This window comes from Bos grunniens, chromosome 1 (assembly GCF_055505025.1).
Source record: "Bos grunniens cultivar Pamir isolate PY7600 chromosome 1, Bosgru_T2T1.0, whole genome shotgun sequence".
Taxonomy (NCBI): Eukaryota; Metazoa; Chordata; class Mammalia; order Artiodactyla; family Bovidae; genus Bos; species Bos grunniens.
Genome location: NC_141165.1, coordinates 12450128 through 12472596, shown reverse-complemented (window position 1 = coordinate 12472596; position 22469 = coordinate 12450128). Strand labels below are relative to the sequence as shown.

General features: G+C 58.7%; 1 protein-coding gene across 3 annotated transcripts; it reads right to left on the bottom strand.

The window, feature by feature from the left end:
- Nucleotides 1-5516: 5516 nt before the first annotated feature.
- Nucleotides 5517-19160, bottom strand: POFUT2 (protein O-fucosyltransferase 2). 3 transcript variants are annotated; one of them, XM_086324550.1, is made up of 9 exons: nt 19014-19160; nt 17068-17318; nt 14911-15055; nt 14200-14310; nt 8989-9055; nt 7696-7821; nt 7234-7414; nt 6805-6928; nt 5517-6578 (listed from the first exon to the last, which is right to left on the bottom strand). In XM_086324550.1, exons 1-9 carry the CDS (start codon nt 19142-19144, stop codon nt 6425-6427), a joined length of 1290 nt encoding a protein of 429 aa, XP_086180676.1. In that variant the 5' UTR covers nt 19145-19160; the 3' UTR covers nt 5517-6424. The 3 variants fall into 3 exon arrangements, with proteins under 3 accessions (XP_086180676.1, XP_086180591.1, XP_086180761.1); XM_086324465.1 differs by lacking the exon at nt 7234-7414; XM_086324635.1 differs by lacking the exons at nt 7234-7414; nt 17068-17318; nt 19014-19160 and having other exon boundaries at nt 14200-14249.
- Between the last annotated feature and the right edge of the window lie 3309 nt (nt 19161-22469).

Here is a 22469-nt window from a genome sequence, read left to right as displayed (position 1 = left end):
AACCGCTTGCAGGACTGGTCTCGCCACCCCTGCATGTCCTGGCAACAAAACATCACTCGTCCCCCAAACTGCCACCTCCCCCATGTCGCCTCAAGTTGCTGTCACTGTGGTCACTTGGTACTTGCTACCCATCCTCGCCGTCCCTGGGAAGCTGAGGCAGGGGGCAGTGCAAGGAGCTGAGCCCTGGACCCCAGCGTCCAGTCCACCAGCCAACAGGCACCTGCCCTGCAGGCTAGCTTTGCCAGCAGGTCCTCTGGAGACAGGCCAGGGTGTGTGGGGGTGGTGGGGTGGTGGAAGGGAGGTGGAGTGGGGGGGAGGTGGGGGGCCTGCAGCGGGGCTTGTGTCATGCTTATCCCAGGACACGGTCAACGGCACTGTGTCCCCTCTCACACACACCCGACTTGCCCACTGTGCGCACAGCCCAGCCATGAAGAGAGAGGCCCCAGAGACACAGAGCCTCCCTGGTTTGTCCTGAAAAGGCCTTTTAATAGAATCAAGAGATTTAATTTGTCACAGGCCATTTCTTGCGGTGTCTAACCTCCATTAGCCAGCTAATGTCATCCAGGAGTGATGGACGGTCCTGGGACAGATGGCTCTGGCGCCCAGCAGAAAGGGTTCTGCGTCCTGTTACCTCCCCTGGGCCTCAGGAACCGGGTTATTGAATCTGCAGACCAGCTCGGTTGACTTCTGGGGAGCGCTGGGCTCCAGCCAGCCCTCCCTCCCTGGGCACCCTGCGAGTCAGAGGGGAGGAAGGGCGCCCCCTCAGCACCTGGCTCCAGGTGGCCCTCATCATCCCCTTTGGTGGTGAGCTCCCCCAGCCCACCACCCCTGCCCCACACACCCTTCCCCCCACCCCGCCCTGCTGAGGACGGGGGTGCTGGAACCAGCTGGAGGGCACCCGGTGGTTGGGGAATCTGTCCGTGTGGCCGTGAGGGTAGTAGGGTACTCCCGGGGGCTCCCCGCTGCCCACTTTGAGGGAAGGGCACCAAGAACGTTCTGGTCTTCAGGGCAGGAGACCCTGCGTCCAATCCCACAAGGCGTGCAGGGTGGCTGGACATCTCCCCGACCGTGAGAACGTGGCTTATTTCCAGGTCAAATCTGAACTTTATCCCCATTTTCAGGGAGGACAGTCACCCAGCTCCGGGCGTGGATCCTAGTCATGCTGGTCAGCAGGGCAGCCCCAGGGCCAGAGCTGGGTGGAGAAGAGGGGGGAGCCAGGTCCACTCTGGCCCCTAGGGAACAAACCCAGAAGTGTGTGGCCGGTCCTCTGTGATGCCCACAGGGGCACTGTGTCAGCATCTACAGCAGCGTGGATGTCCCTGCCCAGAGCCCCAGGACTGACCAGGCCGTGGGGGCAGCCCGGACGCGGCAGCTCCTGGGCCCTGCTGGGGCTCACGGGTGAGCTGCCCCCTTTCTCAGGCCCCAAAGTCCTTCCCCCCCGCAGTAGGGGCCTCTGCTGTGTGACCCCTCAACAAGCCTGTGGGGGTCCAGGGCTGGATGGCCGGGAGCAAAGCATGATGGTGTGTTGGTGGCAAGCGCAGCCACAGGCACTGGGCGAGGGTGGTCCTGTCTCCCGGGAGGGGTCCCTAAGGCCAGCTGGGGCCCAAGGCAGGCAGCATAGGTGCCAGCAGACGGAGCCAGCCCAGAGGAGAACCAGGGCCGAGCGTGAGCCCAGTGGGACGGGAGGTCAAGACCAGGAGGAGCATCTAAGTCAGTTCAGTTCGTTTGTCTCCCGTCTGCTTGTGAGGAGGGTTTGGGCAGCTCAGAAGAAGGGACAACGTGAGCAGAGGAGTGGACGGCAGAGGGAATCTGGGCAAAGAGTGAAGGGAGAGGAGGGCAGCAGGGCCTGGCAGGGGTGAGAGGCAGGGGGACGGGCTGAGGGTCTCAGGGGGGTGTGGGCCAGGCCAGCTGTCTCGAGAGCCGAGGAAAACTGTGGGGCGGTCTTGGTGGGGCGGGGGGGGGGGGTCTCAGGCTGCTGCTGCCCATTCCAGGTGGGCTCTGGCTGCCTTGAAGCTGGGGGCCTGCAGGTAGGAGGGAGGAGAGTTTGGGTGCAGGGCTTTGGGGTGTGGATTTGGGGGAGCCCTGGGCAGGAGAGGGGACCCATGACAATGCCCCACGTGCTCAGCCAGGGAGAAAGCACCCCGTGAGCTCAGAGCCCCCGACTGGGATCGACCAGGCTTGCAGCCAGGGGTGAGGGCTCCGCTGTGAGGGTGCCGTGGAGAAGGCCAGGGTCAAGTGTTCACAAGGGATGCCCCCTGCCCTGGACACACGCAGAGCTCAGCCAGGGCAGAGGGAGCTCTCAGGGGCAGGACAGGGCGTGGCGGGGGCCTGGCCAAGAGAAGGGGCCGGTGGGGACCTGGCAAGGAGCTGTCTGGGAAGTGTTTCGGAAACCAGGGCACACTCTTGGTGGGCAGCCTGATTCCTCGCCCAGTCTCCAGGAATAGGGCCCTAGCTTCCACGTCCACTGGGCCAACTGGGCAGGAGCCGTGGGTTGGTGGGCAATGGGGTGGCCCAGAGAGGACCCAACACAGGCTTCTTCATGGGTCAGGAGGAAAAGAGGCAGGTGAGCAGCTGGGGTCTCCAGCGGCATCATGGTGACCGTGGGCAAGGAGCTCTTACCCTACCCTTTGATGGAAGGGCTCAGGGCCCGGCTGACCCTGGAGGGAGCTCGCACACAGCAGAGCCAGACAGCGACCAAAGCCTGCAGCCTTCCTGTGGCCAGGCCCCCAGGCCCAGCCCTGCAGGTCAGCAGGAGAGTGGGCAGGAGGCAGCCCCACGGCCTTCCTCCTGAGCCCTCTCTGGAGCTCAAGCCCGGGGGCACGGCCGCAGCCAACTACTGGCAGTCTGAGGCCTGGCCTAGCCATACCAGGGTGGCTGCGATGGGGCAGTGGGGAGTCAGAGAGGCTCACGGCGTCTGGTGCCCTGGGCAGACACAGGGGCAGGTGGGGTGTGGAGGCTCTGGAGAACCAACCCCCACCAGGCCCCCAGAGATACTGTCATCTGAGGATCCAGGGGCTCCTAACTTTCCTACACCGGTCTGGCAGCCTGGGGCAAGAGCTCAGGGAGGCCTGGGGTGAGGGGCTGAGGTGTGTCCAGGTGAGGGCTCAGGGGTACCTGAGGTGGGGGGCTGAGGTGTGTCCAGGTGAGGGCTCAGGGATGCCTGGGGTGGGGGGGCTGAGGTGTGTGCAGGTGAGGGCTAGAGGCTGAGGTATGTCCAGGTGAGGGCTCGAGGTGCCTGGGGTGAGGGGTTGAGGTGTGTCCAGGCGAGGGCTCGGGGTGCCTGGGGGCAGCTCAGGTATGTTGGCCCCCTGTACCTTTCCTGCGCCTCCCTGGACACCAGCAGGTGAGAGGTGTCTGCTGGTAGAGCCTTCCCTGAAGCCAGGCGAGCAGAAGTCCTGTTACCAGCCCTAACCCAGGAGGTGTCTGGTTTCCACTGGTTCGTTCGTCCCATTCCCTCAGCTTGGCCTCCTTGGCGGTGGCCTCAGGAGGCAGATATGATTTTTGGAGGGCAGAGTTTGGCAGGGTTTCTGTTCTCTTGATTGATGCTTGGTTTCAGGAAGAGAATCCCATCTTCCCATCTAGAGGGGGCCCAGGCCCAGATGCCCGCCCCCGGGACATCCTCTGGGCCAGCAGGTGGGCTCCTGCCGCAGAAGTCTCTTCCCTCTCGGAGGAGCCCAGGCCCTGGTTCTCTCACCCAAATTGGTCACCTAGGGTGGGACGCCTGGACGGGAGTTCCCTGTCCCCATAGAGGGGGCTCCTGCTCTTCCCAAATCCATACCTAGACATCATCGGCCTTGACCCCTGGGTCCACGGCCAGAATCAGGTACATGAGCCAAGACAGAAGGATTTCTGGAAGTCCATCTTCATTGTAAGTGATGTCTTTGAATTTTCCACTCTCACCTCCCTCTCTTGGTTGGAAAGGACCACATGATTGTCTGGGTTTCTCTGAATGCTGGTGACAATGTCCTGAGAGTTAATTGGCTGTGTCATGGCCTCCCTGAACAAGGGCTGACTTAATCACAGAGATAACCAGCAGGCAGGAGGGACATGAACATTTATCTCAGGCCAGCCTCTCCACTTGGTTGAGGTTGAACTGTGCCTGCCTTTGAGGAAGGGGTGGGGCGGGGCGGGGGCGGGGCAGGTGCGGAGGGTGGGAGGCGATCAGAGCACTGGCTTGGCTCCTGCCTGTGCACCAGACTCCTGGCCTTCTCCACAGACAAGGAGACGCAGCCCTGAAAGTTCAAAGGTCTGCGTTCCAGAATGTCAACGCTGAGTGATCAGTGCGTCAGCAGTCATCAGCTGGAGCAGATCTGGGGGTCTGGAGGAGAGATTGGAGGGGCTTGGTGAGGCCCCTCCTCACCAGGTGTTACAGCCTCTGAATGCAAAAACAAAGATCATGGCATCTGGCCCCATCACTTCGTGGCAGACAAATGGGGAAACAATGCAAAGAGTGACAGATTTTATTTTCCTGGGCTCCAAAATCACTGCGGACAGTGACTGCAGCCATGAAATTAAAAGACGCTTGCTCCTTGGAAGAAAAGCTATGATAAACCTAGACTGCATGTTAAAAATCAGAGATGTTACTTTGCCGACAAAGGTCTGTATAATCAAAGCTATGGTTTTCCAGTTGTCATGTATGGATGTGATTTGGACCATGAAGAAGGCTGAGTGCAAAGAACTGATGCTTTTCAACTGTGGTGTTGGAGAAGGCTTTTGAGAGTCCCTTGGACAGCAAGGCGAGTAAACCAGTAAGTTCTAAAAGAAATCAACCCTGAATATTCACTGGAAGGACTGATGCTGAAGTTGAAGCTCCAATACTTTGGCCACTTGCTATGAAGAGTCGGCTCATTGGAAAAGACCCTGATGCTGGGAAATACTGAGGGCAGAAGAGGGTTACAGAAAATGAGATGGTTGGATGGCATCAACTCAATGGACATGCGTTTCAGCAAACTTCAGGAGATAGTGAAACAGGGAAGCCTGGGGTGCTGCAGTCCATGGGGTTGCAGAGTCGGACACAACTGAGCGACTGAACAACCCTCCCCCCTGCCCCCGCCCCCAGGAGAGAGGGTGCCAGTTCCAGAGGGCGTGGGTCATCTGCCACCTGCTCCTCCCACCCTCTGACCAGACACCTCTGGGATGTGTGTCCCCAGGGACCCATCCTGGCCTGGCCCATGAAAGGGGGTCCTCCTGTCCCCACACAGCACCCCAAGCCATCTCCACCGTGGGAGGCTTTGCTGATGGCCTCGGGGCTCCGTGACCTCAGGGCTCCCACCACTTGGTGCCTAGACAGCAGTTCTCAAAACGTCTGGAACCACAGACTCTTTACCAACACATCTGGGGGCCATGAGTAAAGGACAGAAGGGCTGGTGGTGTGGGCAGTGCCTCCATCATGCTCACACCCACAAGCATGCTGATGACAAAGCAGCTTGCCTTCCTGAAAGAGGAAGGTGACGACTAAGTCCAAACGCTTGGTCTAGCTCTTGGCCAAAAGAGTACTCGGGCGGAAGCAGCACCGCTTTTAGGAAATGTATTTTTATTAACATTTGATGTACAAACGGAGAAAGAATAAATATCTTGTCGTTCCACCCTGCACGGCCGAGAACAACACCCAGGACCCTGAAGGAGACGCAGGAGGTCAGGGCTCTATCCCACCCGCAAACTCCGCCTGGCTCCCCACACCCACGTCAGCGGTCACCCCAGGTGTTGGCGAAGCTGGGCGCCCGGTCTGAGGCTGGACTGACCCTGCTCCTCTCAGCTGCTCCCTTTGCCCACAAGGCGGGGGGCGGGGGGGGGCGGGGGCACAGAGGCTTCAAGGACGAGCATCCGGTTGCCCACCACGTTGCTGGGGCCATTAGACCACACCACCTGGACAGACCCTGCAGACCATCCCAGAAGGACTTCCCCCCACCCCCACCCCAATATGGGCACAGAGCACCGGGCCCTCCTGAGGAACGTTCTGGAGCTCTGACTCAGGCCAAGGCGAGGGGTGGGGATCACAGCCCCCAGCAAGTCTCAGCCCAGCCCCGGTGAGGTGGGGTCCACCTGCCATCCAGCTGGCATGGAGTTCTGTGGGGAGAAGGGCAGGGCCAAGGGCACTGCTCTGGGGCACAGACAGAGTCAGCATTGCGTCCACTGGCCCAGGGCTGGAGCAGCCCAGGTACCACGCTTGCCAACACTGCTGGAAACCCCACAGACCAAGGTCAGTAGGGACAAGTCAGAACCTCCGCGGCATCACCGGGGGCCTCGCTGGCTGCAGACGCGCGCTTCCAGATGGATCCCAAGTGAAAGCAACCCAAGTCCTGGGGATGCAGAGGTGCCGGCTGAGAGACAGACAACCGGGCCGAGGCGGTGCACAGCACCGCTCCGCGGGGTCCACAGCCTGAGGTCCGGGAGGGGACACGTGTCCTCGGGCAGCCGTGTGGGCTCAGTATGCAATCCTCCAATGAGTGGGCTGCTCACACGCCTTCTCCTCGTCCCCGCAGAACCGGTTGTATGTTGTCTTGGGGTCCAAGCCCAGGATCTCCCTCTCCTCGTGAATTCGAAAGGAGAACGTGGAGACTGATGTGCCGATAAAAAACCTGCCGAGGAACAGGTTGTCTGTCACCAGGGCTGCAGCACAATCCCCCATCCACCACCCACCCAGACGCCTGCCCGGGCCCTCGCCCCAGTCCCCTTGGCCAGGGTTCCCTGCAGCTGGTCACCAGCAAGCGACCTGGGTTCAGGACTCATGGGTGGGCGAGCAGACCGGCCCCGTCTGCACGAGGACTCAGCCAGGAACACGGCCGTAGGTGAGGGGGCGCTCACCGGGCGTGCGCACAGATCCACTGGTCCACGATGGCCACGCCCCCATCCTTGTAGAGCTCCAGCTCCTCCCACGTGGGTTCGAACCGCACCATCTCAGGCAGCAGCCTCCGCAACTCCTCCAGCTCTGTGGGCGCGAGGGGGCTGGTAAGAGGGCACCGCGGGGGGCTCGCACAGCCTAGAGGAGTCTCGCACAGGCATGCACATACCCACAACTCTGCAGGGTACAGGGGACTCACACATGCACGCACATGTGCCTATGACTCACAGACTGCAGGGGACTAGCACACGCATATACACATGCCGACTCACACAGGCCAAGAGGGACTCGCGCACACATGCCCACAAGCAGGACCATAGGGTGGGGGACGAGGACAGAAACACGACCCCGCTATTAACCCAGGGAGGAACAGATGGACAGGAGCTGAATACCCTTCCTGACAGCATCTGTGGCCACGAACACCTTGTCCAGCTGGTGGGCCTTCATGAGGCTGCGGATCTTCCGCACGGCCCCGTCCAGGCTGGGCACGTCCTCCCTGTGCCCCCAGATGAAGTCTTTCCTCCTCAGGTGGACGCCCAGGTATGGGCCCCCCAGCGAGGAGCCCAGCTTGACCTGGTGAAGGGGGACCAAACTGGCTGAGCTGGTGACAGGCAGGCAGGATTCAGGGCCTGATGGGGTCTGTCCCTGGACTGATTACCAATGTCCTCAGGTTTACACTAGGATGGGGCTCCCTGCTGATGAGCAGTAGCTTGGGTAACTGGGGTGCAGGGCCAGGAGCCCTGTGACGGGCAAGCATACCCCCTTCAGACCATTCCTAACTTAAGGGCTTAGTTGTGAGGCATCTCAAGAGAGAAATGCACCCCGCCCCCCAGGATTACGGGGGAGGGGGTTACCTTCATCCGGGTCCAGTCCTCCTCAAAGGGGATTCCATCGGCCACGTCCGTGGAGTTGAGGTACCTGCTCCTGAACTCGTCCCCTACTGCCCGCAGGTGCCTGGCGAACACCATGCTGCGCCGGGTCTGCAGGAAGACAGGCCATGAGCCTGTCACCAACCCTCCTCGCCCACCATTCCCTCTTGTCCCCAGAACCCCCTCATCCGTCCAGAGTCCAACATGAGGGCAACGAGCGAGCTAGGGCCTCAGGCAGTGGATTCAAGGTGGAGCCCACCATTCGGAGTCAGGAGCGTCCAGGGGGCGTGGCCACATCGGCCTGGTATGCTCCGACGGGCTGTGCAGGCCGACGCTGCAGCGCTCTCTCCTCCCAAGAGTCCCCGTGGCCTGGGGCCCTTGACTGTGACGGGCAGGGTCAGGAAAGTGCTGAGGGGTCACCACCCTGCAGGGCTGGTGGGGCCCAGTGCTGCCGAGAGGCACAGAACCCATGTGCACGTGATGACAACGGCCCTTCTGTGATTCTGAAACCACCCGTTCAGGAGGTGCCCGAGTCCAAGGAGCAGGGCTCTCACTTGGGGGCCTCTGCCCAGCCCAACCCCCACTTCTATTTCACGTCAACAACAGACAAACGCCCCTGCTAAGAGTCAGTTTTGGTACCCGTGGGAGGGTGGGAGCTGTCCCTGCAGCCTGCCCACCCACCCTGATGCTCCTGGCAGAGCCGTGGACAGGCCAGGCGTGCCGATATCACCTGGGTCTCCACCTCGTAGCCGAGGGCTCTTCTCAGGGAACGTCTGATGCTTTTGCACTGGGCCTCCATGGGCAGGACGGCACCTCTTTTCCAAACCAGACACCTGATGACTAGGCGTCCCCACCCCAGGACGGAAGGCCTTGGCCCACCTCCATCACCATCCATCCACCAGAGCCAGCACTTCCCCGCCAAAGCAGAGCCCAGTCCCACAGTCAAGGAGTCGAGCAGACAGCGCCTACCTCCCATGGCTGAGCACGTGGGGCCAGAGCTCTTGTCCAGGCTCCCGGTGCCAGCAGCAGGGACAGCCAGTGCAGGAGGAGGGACCGGGACGCCCCAGCCCTCTGCCAGGAGCACCTCCGTGGGCAGGCAGGGAGCACCTGCCGGTGGGGCCACCCCCAGATGCTCTGGGCCTCATTGTGTCAGTCAGCAGGCGGACACAGGAGCTGCTCCGTGTGTGTGCGTGTGTGTCAGTGTGTGTTGAGGCCGGGGCGGGGGGATGTATTTCCCAAACTACACACGTTCACACAGGTGCTCGAGGCAACACTCACGTCCCAATATTCCTTCCCGCCGTAGTGGTCGTGGAGGAGGTTCTCGGCTCGGTCCAACATCACAGACCTATTTTTAAACAACAGAAAAAGGTCTTTATGCCCATGTGCTCCACTGAGTACTGTCATGTGGGAGGGCCCTGGGCCAGGGAACAGTCCAGGACAAAACCTGAGCGGGTCCAAACCCTGTAGGGTCAGCTGGGTGCATGAGGGCAAGCCTCTGACAACCCTCTCAAAGGCAGCCGTCTGCAGAGGGCTTCTGCTTCCTCGGTGGCTCTGAATGTTCACGGACTCGCTCCTGCCCCAGCCACTGAACTTCTCAGCAGCCAGCTCACTTGTGACTCCACTGAACTTCTCAGCAGCCAGCTCACTTGTGACTATCAGTGCAAAAAACCACACAAATACACAAAACGAATAACACCAGCCAACAGAACCCAGCAACACACTAAGAGAAAAACAAACGACAGATGGAGCTCGTACCAGGAACGCGGAGCTGGCTTGACGTTGGAGCAGCTGTGGCTTAACTCGCACTCCTGGGTAAAGGGCAAAGCCAAGCCACCGCAGCCAGCCCAAAGGAGTGAGTGAGCGCTTACCCCTGCTTCTAAGGATCACCTTACGAAAGAGAAGCCTCGTCCTGTGTGTCCTTCTCCGGCCAAAACGCAGGCCCCTTCTTCAGGGAAGCGTCAACTCGATCCTTCAAAGTGCGGGGCAGAAGAAGCTGCCCACCTGAGCTCATCAAGCAACTTGAAGAGTCAGAACACACAGAGAGGACCCTCCAGAACAGGCCACATCCACTCCAGGCTGGCCCCCTGGGCAGGACAACCCTGGAGAGGGTGGCTCCCAGATGCCTGGGTGGGGGACACGGATGGGGTGATCAGAGGCTCCATTTTTAAGCCAAAACAGATGCTCAGGGGCTCAGAGTTAATTGTGGAAACTGAAACTATAAAAAGTAGAATAAGAAAGAATTTTTAAGAATACTGAAATGGTAAAGATTATAAAAACATCTCCTTCTGGTTGATTGACCATGCTAAAGCCTTAAAATTCTTCAAAAGATGGGAATACCAGACCACCTGACCTGCCTCCTGAGAAATCTGTATGCAGGTCAAGAAGCAATAGTTAGAACTGGACATGGAACAACAGACTGGTTCCAAATCAGGAAAGGAGTACATCAAGGCTATATATTGTCACCTGCTTACTTAACTTATATGCAGAGTACATCATGTGAAATGCCAGGCTGGATGAAGCACAAGCTGGAATGAAGACTGCTGGGAGAAATATCAATAACCTCAGGTATGCAGATGACACCACCCTTATGGTAGAAAGCCAAGAAGAACTAAAAAGCCTCTTGATGAAAGTGCAAGAGTGAAAACCTTGGCTTGAAACTCAACATTCAGAAAACTAAGATCATGGCATCCGGTCCCATCATTTCAGGGCAAATAGATGAGCAAACAACAGAAACAGTGAGAGACTTCTTTTGGGCTCCAAAATCACTGCAGATGGTGACTGCAGCCATGAAATTAAAAGATGCTTGCTCCTTGGAAGGAACGTTATGACCAACCTAGACAGCGTATTAAAAAACAGAGACATCACTTTGCTGACAAAGGTCCATCTAATCAAAGCTATGGTTTTTCCAGTAGTCATGGATGGATGTAAGAGTTGGACTATGAAGAAAGCTGAGCGCCAATGAATTGATGCTTTTGAACTGTGGTGTTGAAGAAGACTCTTGAAAGTCCCGTGGACTGCAAAGAGATCCAACCAGTCCATCCTAAAGGAAATTAGTCCTGAATATTCACTGGAAGGACTGATGCTGATGCTGAAACTCCCAAAGCTCTGGCCACCTGATGCGAAGAACTGACTCAATGGAAAAGCCCTGATGCTGGGAAAAATTGAAGGCGGGAGGATAAGTGGACAACAGAGGATGAGATGGTTGGATGGCATCACTGACTCAATGGACATGAGTTTGAGTAAGCTCCAGGAGTTGGTGATGGACAGGGAAGCCTGGTGTGCTGCAGTCCACGGGGTAGCAAAGAGTTGGACATGACTGAGCGAATGAACTGAACTAAAAGATTATTTAAAACACACACATACACACACACACACACACACAGAGAAACCTTTAAAGAATAAACAAGTTAACAACTTTGAATATGTAAGTTTAAAACTTCTGCAGAGAAACAAATTGGCAAAATATTTAAATAGATACTTCACAGAAAATCATTTCAAAAGAGCTTTTCAACATGGTTTTACTCTGAAATCAAAGAAACACAAATGAACATAGCAGAGGTCCACCCTCACTCGTCAGCTCCAGAGCCCAAAGCGCCCTGCCCGGGGCTGCGTGGCAACCACGGCTCGGTGGCCACCACTCGGAAAGCAAGACCCAGCTTCTGTTCCAGGCAAAAGCCTGTGTCCTCACTCCCCCATGACTGTGCAAACACGGTTCCTGTTTGTGATGGCAAAACCTGGGACTGGTCAAAGGCCACCAACTCAGGCAGGTTCCATGAACCCTCTTCCTCTGTGCGAGGACAGCTGCAGAGGAACATGGCAACCTCTGCAGTGACCTCACGGGTCTTACCTCACAGAGACTCCCAAAGGGTACCACCAACTGTGCAAGAGACAAACAGGACACTGCAGAGAACACGCCTGTGGTGTGAGTACACGTGTGCTCAACAGGGAGACGGACATGAGCACTGGGTGGGAGAAGAGTCCTGGAAAGATGGGACGGGATGGACCCAGTGGTGGCCCGGGGTCCCTGTGAGAACAGAGACTGTTTCTGAAGACTCCGTTTTAGGACAAAACACAGCACAGCCTGCAGACGTGGGTATCCCACCCCGCCAATGGCCAAGTGGGGTTCTGAAGCAACTCTAGGGGCCTGGAGAGCGTGCTACAGCCGTGCCCTGGCCCCAGGACCCCCACGGGCGGGTGGCCGTGCCTAACTTCCCGCCCTGGGAGGGCTGGACTTATCTTCTGCTTTTCCCACTTGCTGTTTGCTCCTCGTGATCACCTTTGCTGGAGGCAGCCGTGCTTTTTGATTTTCACGGCTCAGTCGTGCTTCAATTCTGAATTTGCACAACCTAGCTTTTCCAACGGAGAAGGCAATGGCACCCCACTCCAGTACTCTTGCCTGGAAAATCCCATAGACAGAGGAGCCTGGTAGGCTGCAGTCCATGGGGTCGCTAAGAGTCAGCCATGACTGAGCGACTTCACTTTCACTTTTCATTTTCATGCATTGGAGAAGGAAATGGCGACCCACTCCAGTGTTCTTGCCTGGAGAATCCCAGGGACGGGGGAGCCTGGTGGGCTGCCGTCTATGGGGTCGCACAGACTCAGACACAACTGAAGCGACTTAGCAGCAGCAGCAGCAGTTGGGGTTCACAGGAATATTCCAGAACACGCATGGGATGCTCCTGCAGGCACTTAGGGTCACAAGCCTGCCCACCTCCGCCTGACGTCCCCTGCACTCCCAGGGGTCTCCCACTTCCTTCTGCACCTGGGGCCCTTTCTCCCAAGGGCACTGTGGGCCAGTGGGCTGCGTCTCTCCTCAGGTCTAAGGGCAGTGTATCCCCCTGACCACAAACAAGGTGTACCTGATACCCCCGACAATGTACATAATTGTGTCTTTTGCTGAATCTGCTCCAAGGCTGCCTGCCCTGTACTCAAGGGCCTTCAGGAGCTCTGTCTGCATCTGGGTCCCACAGGACAGGCTACAAGTACCCCTCTCTGTGGTTTGTTTCCAAACCTTATTAAACTTCAATGTAACTGAACGTATCCATCCTCTCTTTGGTTAGTGCTTTTCACATCTTGAGTTATCTGTGCGGTAGGGGTGCCCTGCCTTGTAGGGGTGCCCCGCCTTGTCTGGCCTCACATCTCAGCAACCTAACCCTAACCCTGCTCCCTCCCACCAGTGTCTCTTAAACGGAAGGGTCCCTGGGCACCAGTCTCTCCTGGGCTCAGATCCCCTTACCTGCAAATAGGACAAAAAAACACAAAAAACCTGCCCCACAGGCCAAAACTTCAGCCAAATCCGCTTTCTTTAGAAATGCAAAGTTTTAGGACTTGTATTGCAGGGTCCCAAACCTCTGGCAACTTTGTGTGTCTTCTTCTCTTCGTGGAGATTGGACCCACCGAGCAGAGCACGTGGGCCCACCTGCATTTTGTTTACGAAGGCCCAGGAGGGATCGGCCTGGAGTCCTGGCACATGGGGCAGTGCTGGGACAGGCAGAGCTTCCAGGCCCCCGAGAGCAGGGAAGGGGCTCAGCGCCTGCTGCAGGCTCAGGACACTGATGGTGGCTAATGGGAGGGCCGGCTTTTCCGGGTCCCCAAGTCCCCCACAACTCACACCTGCAGGGAACTCCCAGGGCATGCTGGAATCAAGCATGCACCTCCAGAGGAGCTTCCCTTACCCTTGGACTCGCCCGAGACCCCGTGCCCCTTCCTGCTGACCCTCTGGTGCTGCCCAGAGTGTGTGTTTGTTGGGGGGAGGTGTGCGCGTGCCTGATTTTCTGCTTCAGAGAGCCCAGGCGTGTAGACAGACTTCCTACACAAGGAGCCTGGAGCCGCCTCCAGGGCACTGTGCCCAGGCTCGAGCTGTTCCTCTGACCTCTCAGAGCCCAGCTTCGCGAAAGCCTGATTCAGGAGTGACCCCCCCACCCCCCTCAAGGGGAAGTGCTCCTCCTCCACGGTGAGCCTCCAAGACCAGCTGCAGGCCGCCCAGCCCCCGCTTCCTCAGCGGTCACTCGTCCCGCTCCTGTCCTGGCCCTGACCCTGCTTCAGCCTCACAACCCCGTGGCCCTCATCCCCGTCCTCTCCTCCAGACCCCCGCCCCCACCTGCGCCCTGCGGCCCCAACTCTCCCCACCAGCTCAGACGGGACCCCGGGGCAGGATCTGGGTGTGAATCCGACTGCACCACCCACCAGTGGTGGGACCAGAGACAACTCCCCACCATACACACCAAGGTCAGGCTCGGAGCACAGCTGCTCCAAGCAGCACCCAGAAGACAGCAGGCGTGGCCGCCCCACCTGGGAGTGCTCCCGGGGGGTGCTCCCTGGATCCTGACTGTCAGGCCCCCTGGGGGTGGGGGAGGGCTGAGGGCTAACCCTCCAGGGAGTGCCCCTCCCCCCCGCCACGAGCCGTGACAGCAGTATGGCACACAAACACACACAAGCACACGCGCACACACGTACCAGCCATCATCCAGGGACCACGCAGACACTCACCGTGCAGACGTGTTTCTCAATAGTACAGGCGCGATGACGGAGGCCGATCCCTGGACAGACAGACAGGAAACGTTTAAACCCCTCGTCTCTTCGTAACCCCAAAACCATCCTCTGGAAAATAAGACCCACGGCACCCCGTCAGTGTGGTGTGTTCATCCGTGGGCAGGGAGTCAAGTCCAGATGCACAGCCTGACCTGGAGAAGCTCAGCCAGTTCTTGTGTGAAAACTTGGTTGTGATCACAGGTAGAGATAGTGTGGAAGTTTTTAAAGAAATCACAAATTTCACCTCATCTGATGAGACCACTGACACTCTTTTCAGGAAGCTGGATGGTTCAATGACGGGAAAACAGGGCAGCCCCAGAGGAACCCGGAGGAAATAAAGCTTTATGTGTCAGGGCCCGTTTTGGCGTAACTATCCTCAAACCAACTCTGCTCTCAAGAGCTCCTAGTTCTTAGAACCACATTACTCTGGTCCTCTGCTGGGGAAGGTGGGAAAGGGGGCTGTGGAGGCTGCAGAGGGAGGAGAAGAGGGACAGCACTTCCCCAGGCCGCACTTCTGACAGCAAAGCAGCCTGGGATGGTGCCATCTCCACGACCAGGTTCAAATGCATCAGAAGTGGAAACGGATACTTTGAAACAGCCCGAGTCCCCAAATGCGGCAACAAGAGCCGCCCTGGACGTGGGCCGTGCCCGCGGACCTCCCAGCGGTACCTGTAATACTCGTGCTTGTCCTGAGAGTACAGCGGTGGCTCGATGCAGGGCCGGCTGTCAATCTTCTCTTCCCAGGCCCCCTCCTTCCAGCCTTCCGCGTAGCCTTGCAGGATGTAGACCTGGTCGATGAAGGGCCCGCCAGACTCTGGAGGAGACAGGACAGACGAGAACGGGGACCACATCCCAGGTTATAGGGACACAGAGAATCACCCTGTATGGAACAACACTGTCTTCCCAAACAGGACTGGAAAGAGCTTGTAACAAGAGAGATGATGGAAAAAGGACCTCAGGACATGGGGGTCCGACAGGGCAGGAGGGCTGCCACAGTGGGGACGTCCAGGCCCCTCAGCTCCTCTGGGCCCCACGCTGCCCTGACCTCTGACAGCACCTGGGAGGGCCCTGGGCCCTCTTCCCTCTATGGCCACACTCCCCTTCCTTGGGGGCAGGGCTGGTCCTCTGCCCTCTCCTCTCCCGGGTCTTCCTCCTCTGGCTCCCTCCCCAGGGTGCTTGGAGCCCAGGGCACCCTCCTTCCCCAGGCCCCTGACCAGCTATCTCCTCCAGGGCTCTCTCTTGACCCCTGTGAGGCCATTCAAACTGCAGCTCCCCAAAAAAGATGCCTTCCCAGGCCACGACCACCACCCAGACCCCACACCACTTCCAGCTTTCTCGTCCTGTGGCTCTGGTGCCTGCCCCAGAGCTGCGTGTCCCCATCACTGACTTAAGCTTGGCCCCCACTCTGCAACGGGGGGCCCAGGAGAGCAGGAGTCAGCGTCCCTGTCACCCACCGCTCCCCTCACACCTAGAGCCTCCGGGCCACCAGCCGGTGCTCAGTGAAGAGGTGTTCAGAGGCGGAACGATGGAGCCTGGGAATGAGCGCGCTCCAGCGAGTGAAACCCAGGGTCATCCACATTCGTTCGGCTTGGGCGCTAACACCCAAAGCTCAGGGGCTCCTACTGCAAGGCAGGGGTGGTGACACCGGAACTGAGACGCTGATACACCCACGGCACAAGGCCTGAGGGTCTTCTGGGGTGGCACCCACGCCTGTCCCCTCTGCAGGAAGAAACTTAAGCGGGGCCAAGGCTGCCACCTTCACTCTGTCACCAGTGGGCTCAGTGCTCACCCTGCTGCCCAGCCCAAGGGATGAGGTGGCAGAGCAGCAGGAACCACACCTGTCTGCCATCACTTGGCCCAGCTCGTGGTCGAGGCCGCGCCCCACCAGCAAGTCAGGGTCCAGTTCCCTGGGGGCCAAGCCCCGTGCACAGCAAGACCGAGCCTGCCCCCCTGGGAGGAGCTGGGTCAGACGGGACACCCCATCCCCTCTCGGGTAGGGAGGCCGACCTCCAGCCTCGGGTCCGCCTTCCTAGCAGCAGCCACTTCAAGGCTCCAGACCTGCAGCACCCACAGGTGTGGTTCCTGCTGACCTTGAAGGGGAAAACGTCTTCAGGCGACAGGGCCTGCAGTGCGGCGAGAACAGAGCCTGGTGAGGACATACGGGCCTGTCCTTGGCGGGAGCCGCAACCCTCAGGCCCCCAGGCCGCACAAAGCAGAAGTCCCACGACCACCGCTCAGGAGCCGTGACTTGGCTCTTCCAGGCGGCTCCAGGGACGTGGAGCAGAGATGACCCTACTTAAGTCCATGTCTCCTAAACAAGGTAGCAGTGTGCTCCCACACCTTTATCCTAAGAAATCGTCAGCTCTTCTCTCTTAAGAGCATTAAAACAGGAACCCTGAGCAGGACTGAACAAGGCAGGACATGGCGTTACATGGCTCTGCCAGCACACGGCCCCGCCACTCATGCACCGAGCTTTCCTTCAGGGGAGAGTGGCCTGGCCTGCACAGAAAGGGAGGCCTGCGGTACAGCTGGGACGAGGCCGGCCTCCGGGCAGCGGCCTCCCCATCACAGCTCCACTTCACCAAGCTGGCTTGGGTTTTCAGAGGCAAGGGGACACATAGCTCAGATGCTTCAGATCTATTTCCCTAAAAAACTACGAAAAGACCAAGATCACTGGTCGTGGGGAAAACAGAAGCAGGAAGCAGGGCCCCTCCACAAAGGCCTGAGGAGAGACGGCCCCACTGGCCAAGGTCTCTGGTCTGGCCGGACATTCACACCAAACCAATGACCGCCTGGCCCCAGTTAAAGGACCACCACCCACCTCACCTGCGATGAACTGCTCATACTCAATGACGGGGATGTTTCTGTTGAGACTTGGAAGGTCAAAGAAGTCAGACCAGGGAATCCGGACCTGGTGAATGTCAGGGCTCTGCCAGTGGTAGAGGCGGCCCCAGGGGGGCAGCACCAGCACCCACTCCTCCGTCTTCAGCAGAGTCTTCAGGAGGGAGGCGATGCGGATGTAGACATCTCTGCGGAGGTTGAAGCCCTCGGGGGGATTGACATCGTACAGAAGGTACCTGGCAGGGTGGGCAGGGCAACAGCGCCTCAGGGCCAGGCTCTGCGCGGAAAACCCAACAGCCTACATTCGCAGCCTGGCCCGGACACCAGGCACCACTGGGAGTTTCTGGTCTGTGAAGTGGAGGCAGCAGCCCACCCATTTCTACGAGACCAGTTACTTAAAGAGCCCTCGAGTAGGCACAGAAAGCATCTTAGCATCTGTTTAACCATCAGCAATAACTCACAGCTAAAACCAGCAGGATCTCAATGGCTAGAATCTGAGCCCTCATCCCGTAGGGGTTCTCAATCTTCTTGGTCTACGGACCCCTGCACATTCTCAACAATTATTACATTCTCAACAATTATTGAGGACTCCAAAAGGCTGCTGTTTATGTGAGTTAAATCTATCAATAATTCCTATATTAGGAAAAAAGCAAGAACTTATTTATGAATTTCCAGTATTCAAGACAAAAATCATGAGTGAGAAGAGTGTCAGTGTTTTTAATTTCTGCAAGTCTCTCTTCAGTCAGGCAACACCTGTATTCTCCTGTCTGCTTCTCCATTCCCTGTGTTATGATACTACAGGCCAGGTGGTCTCTGGAAACCCCCACAGTAAACTCATCAGTTCAGTTCAGTTTAGTCACTCAGTCATGTCCAACTCTTTGTGACCCCATGAATTGCAGCACGCCAGGCCTCTCTGTCCATCACCAACTCCCGGAGTTCACTCAAACTCACATCCATTGAGTCGGTGATGCCATCCAGCCATCTCATCCTCTGTCGTCCCCTTCTCCTCCTGCCCCCAATCCCTCCCAGCATCAGAGTCTTTGCCAATGAGTCAACTCTTCGCATCAGGTGGCCAAAGTACTGGAGTTTCAGCTTTAGCATCATTTCTTCCAAAGAACACCCAGGGCTGATGATCTTCAGAATGGACTGGTTGGATCTCCTTGCAGCCCAAGGGACTCTCAAGAGTCTTCTCCAACAGCACAGTTCAAAAGCATCCATTCTTGAGTGTGTGCAAAATGCAGACGGCATCCCAGTGTTTCTAGGAAAATGACCTGGCACCCTGGGGGTCCCTGAGCACCCAATGAGCACTGCTGCCTTGTCCACAGCGGGACTCCCCTACACAAGGCGCCGGGAGGGGACTCCTGCTTCTGCTATGGTCTCACCCTCCCTTCTCTGCACCTCCGTTTGCGAAACAGACCATGCTGGAACGCCTGGCCTGGGCCTCCAATTCCCCAAAACTGCCAGTCTACCGTCTGTACACCCTGCACCCAGCAGTCTGTTTTGGGTCAGGCCCTCCCTCAGTAACAGCTGTAGGGCACTGACGCTTCTTTCTCACTCCTGAGACTTATCTATGGAACAACCAGCATCTGTATAGGGCGGAAATTCTCCTGCAGATAAACAAGGCTGGGCTTTAAGAGCCACCCTGTTCGAACATCTGATTCTGGGACTCCTCGAACGCCAGGTAACACTCCGCATCACCTAACTGGGGCCCCCGCCCTGCCCCCTAACGTGGACCCAAGCCTGTCCTTCCATGGGGCTCCGGGAGGCCGCGGTCGCCAGGCGACCCTGGCTCGCGCCCCCAAGCCAGGGCGCCAAAGGTGTAGGGCAGATCGAGGCCCCGCCGCTCCGCACCCCCTCTCCGAGCCCCGCCTCCCGGCCCTGTGCTCCGGGTCCCGGTCCCGGCCCCACCGATGGCGCGGACGCGCGTTTACCGTCTGCGGGACGCCGCCCCCGACAGGATGTCGGCTGCCGACTGGCCAGGCCAGAACTCTTCGCCGAAGGCCGAGGCCGACGGCCAGGATGCCGCCCAGAGCAGCAGGAAGACGACGGCAAGCGCCGCCATGGCCCCGGGCGGCCACGCACTTCCTGTAGCCGCGCCCCACCCCGGAAGCGCAGCGCGCCCTCTGGGAGAGCGTCTCCCGTAGCCACGGCAACGCCACGGGGCCCACCCAGCGCATGCGTCTTGCGGGATCCCGAGTCCGGACGTTCCTTCGGCCTAACTTGCAGAGCCGCGGGGGCTGGGGCGGGGCCGGGAGGCAGGACTAATGGGCGGGAGGGCGGGGCCGATCCCTGGGCGGGGTCGCGCTGAGGTCCTCCCGGCAGTTCGTGCCGGGCGGAGACTGGGGCAAGGTCGGAGGCGGGGCCGTGAAGGGGGCGGGGCCTCGCAGGCCTACTTGACTCTGCTGCCTCCAGGGGCCCCGGACGCGAAACCCGTCAGCGTGCCTTCTGCAGGAGGGCTAGCCATAGGCAAGCCCCGGGCCTATACGGCTGTCCAGGTGGGGTACCTGAACCTCAAATCCACCAGGCCCTCTGCGGGCCTTGAATTCGCGTTGCTGAGCAGTTTCCCAGATGACAGGATCTCTCCCAAGATGGGAGGTGCGGCAGGAGGCGGGTGGGTCGGGGGTGCCAGATGCTGGGCTGGGTGCGATCTCACTGGAGAACGACAGTTCGAGGGAGCAGAGCGGCCAGCGGGCCTCCGACATTTGGGGTATGGTGTGGGATGGTGTATATGGTGCTCTGGGGTCTCCTCAGGAACCTTCATTCCAGACCAAGAGGTCCTGCTCTTCCGCCCTCTACTGAGCCCGCTTCCTTCACCAGCACCAACGCCCCTGCCTCAGGAGTGCCCACTGTTCTCTTCCCGCACTGGGCACTGTCTCTATTAGAGGTACTGAGCTCTCTCAGTACTGAACTCCATGCACTGGGCACTGTCTCTCTTAGAGGTACTGAGCTGTCTCAGTACTGAACTCCATGCACTGGGCGCTGTCTCTGTTAGAGGTACTGAGCTCCCACTGCAGCCACCCTGTCTGCCAGGACTTCTCTCTGTGCTGGGGGCACTGGTGGGCTCTCTGCAGACCGGAGCCAGCTTCCACACCTGCTCCCTCGCTGCAGACCTGGCCCCAAGGCCCCTAAGGCTCCCTGGCCCAGGAAAGACCACCACACCATGGGGTCTCTGGGATGTCCACAGGTCTCCAGTGTGAAACTCCCTAGCCCCTGGACCCAGGGAACCAACTCTCCAGGGACCCAAATGAAAGCTTCATTCCCGCCTTGGACAAAGCACCTCCTGGCTGAAGACACCTGCTTCCAGACTTGCAGATTCTCTCTGTTAAGTTGGCCTGCATGCAACCCCCCTGGAAAGGGAGGGCCTTTCCCTCACCCCTGGGTGCACAGAGCCCTGCAGGTTGGGGTTCCCTGCTTGGCCATCCCAGCCAGGAGCCCTCAGCACTGCAGCCATGTTGGGTCACGCGTGGCCAAGAACAGCTGGCCCCTCTCTTCCACTGCTGCCCAGGAATGCACCGCCCACACTGCTGGCCATTCAGGCCACTTTGGGAAAGCAGCAGGTATTTTTATGGGAAATATTATTTGCTCTTTTGAAAAGATTTGAATGCAAATGGACGAAGGGTATGCTTTTTCTGTTGCTCTGGACTCAAACTGAAGCCAAAGCAGGTTTTGGAGAGATCCACAAAACACCCCGCAACCAAGATCAAGCCTCCCCAGCAAGGGCCACAAGACCAAGGCAGGCCTCACCCTCCTGCTGGGGCTTGGTGGCCAGCGTGCCAGGTGGAGCAGAGCCACAGCAGCCCGATGGCACCTGCAGGGAAGAACCCTGATCTCCACTGCAGGGCCGGGCCCTGCTCCAGACCCCAGGGCCATCAAGGTGACTGCCCCGCTGTTCATTCCCTGGGGTCTAGGTGTAGCCCCTCTCAGCCCCTCCCCAACTGTTCCTTCTGGGAACACCCCCAGATGAAAGAAGTCTTGGGACAGGAGAGCCCTGCTGGGTGCCAGAAGCTTGAAGATCTTGGTGATGGGCACCCACCACTACTGCCCCGTTCTTTAAGGGAGGGAAAGTTTGCTCCTCCCAGTCGGTCCTCCCCTCCCTTCCCTTCCCCTACCCTCTCCTCCTTCTGCCCTTCTCTCCCCTCATCTGCATCTCCTGATTGATCCCTGGATGGTGGTCTTTACCAGGAATGACCCAGGAGAGGTTTTAATGAGCCTTTAAGAGAGGAAAAAAATCTTTACACAAACAACCGAAGGGCGCTTTCTTCTTTCCCTGCATGTGATCTTCTTTCCTGTGGTTGAGGTTTACTAACTGGTGTCAAGTTTCTGAGGCCCTCGCCTCTGAGAAAGCGCTCCTTCTCATTCTGTCCCGAGCTGCATTCACCCCAGCGTCCTGGCCACAAGAGGGCAAGAGAGCCCTTCCCCAAGGCCAGCAGAGGAGGGCGTGAAGGCAGATGGAGGAAGTGCCCACCCTGAGGCTGGCTGAGCCTCCCAACCCAAAGGAAGGAGCAGGGTTCAGAGCTGGGAAACCAAGTGAGCCGGTCTGGCCCAAGTCTTCCCTGCCTGGCGAACCCCAAGAGCTACTCTAGGCCCCACGGCCCTGCCCAGCTCCCTACAAACAGGAACCGAGGATCCAGGAGGGAGGAGAAGAAGGGAGGCCCTTGGCCTGGATCCAGGCAGGGGTGTCCTGTGAGCCCCAGGGACACCTGTTCAAGCCAGCGCTTTGATCTCCTCTCCCCTAGCCTCAAAAGGGTCATTCCTGGGTGCCCTGGGTCCCAATTCTGGGGGTGGGAGGAGACACAGGAGCAACTCTGAACCGAGAGTCTCTGAAAGACAGATTCTTCAGGAAGCTGGATTCCAGGGTGTAGCTCTCCCAGAGTTGGGGGGTGGTGTCCTGACCAGACCCTGGAGGGGGTGTGTGGGGCATGGGGTCCTCTTAAGAGAAGAGAGTAGACAGTGCTTTGAGGGGGAACCCCCCCCCAGCTTTGTCCTGTCGTGTCCACAGCTTGGACACTTCACAAACAGCCCTTAGGCCACCAGGAGGTAGCCCAGGGTTGGGAGCAGACGGGGAGAGGCAGGGGCAGCCTCTGGGCCGCCTGGCCCACACTGGGTGTGGAGGGTCAGCAGGAGCAAGGCAGGGTGAGGCGCCGGGGGCAGGCCAGGCAGCCAGCACTGAGAACTCACCAAAGTCCAGTACAGTGGAGACAGGCCACGAGTCAGGGGCCTCCACCCTCGGAGGAGGACCTGGACCTTTAGGCCCAGCCCCTGAGAGCCCCAAGGGGAAGAGGGGCTGGAATCCCAAGGAGCGGCTCTCCTGGGGGCACAGACATCCCAGTACTCATGCTTCTCACTGGTGCTTTCCAGGGTGAAGAGTGAATGACCTCGTCCACGTG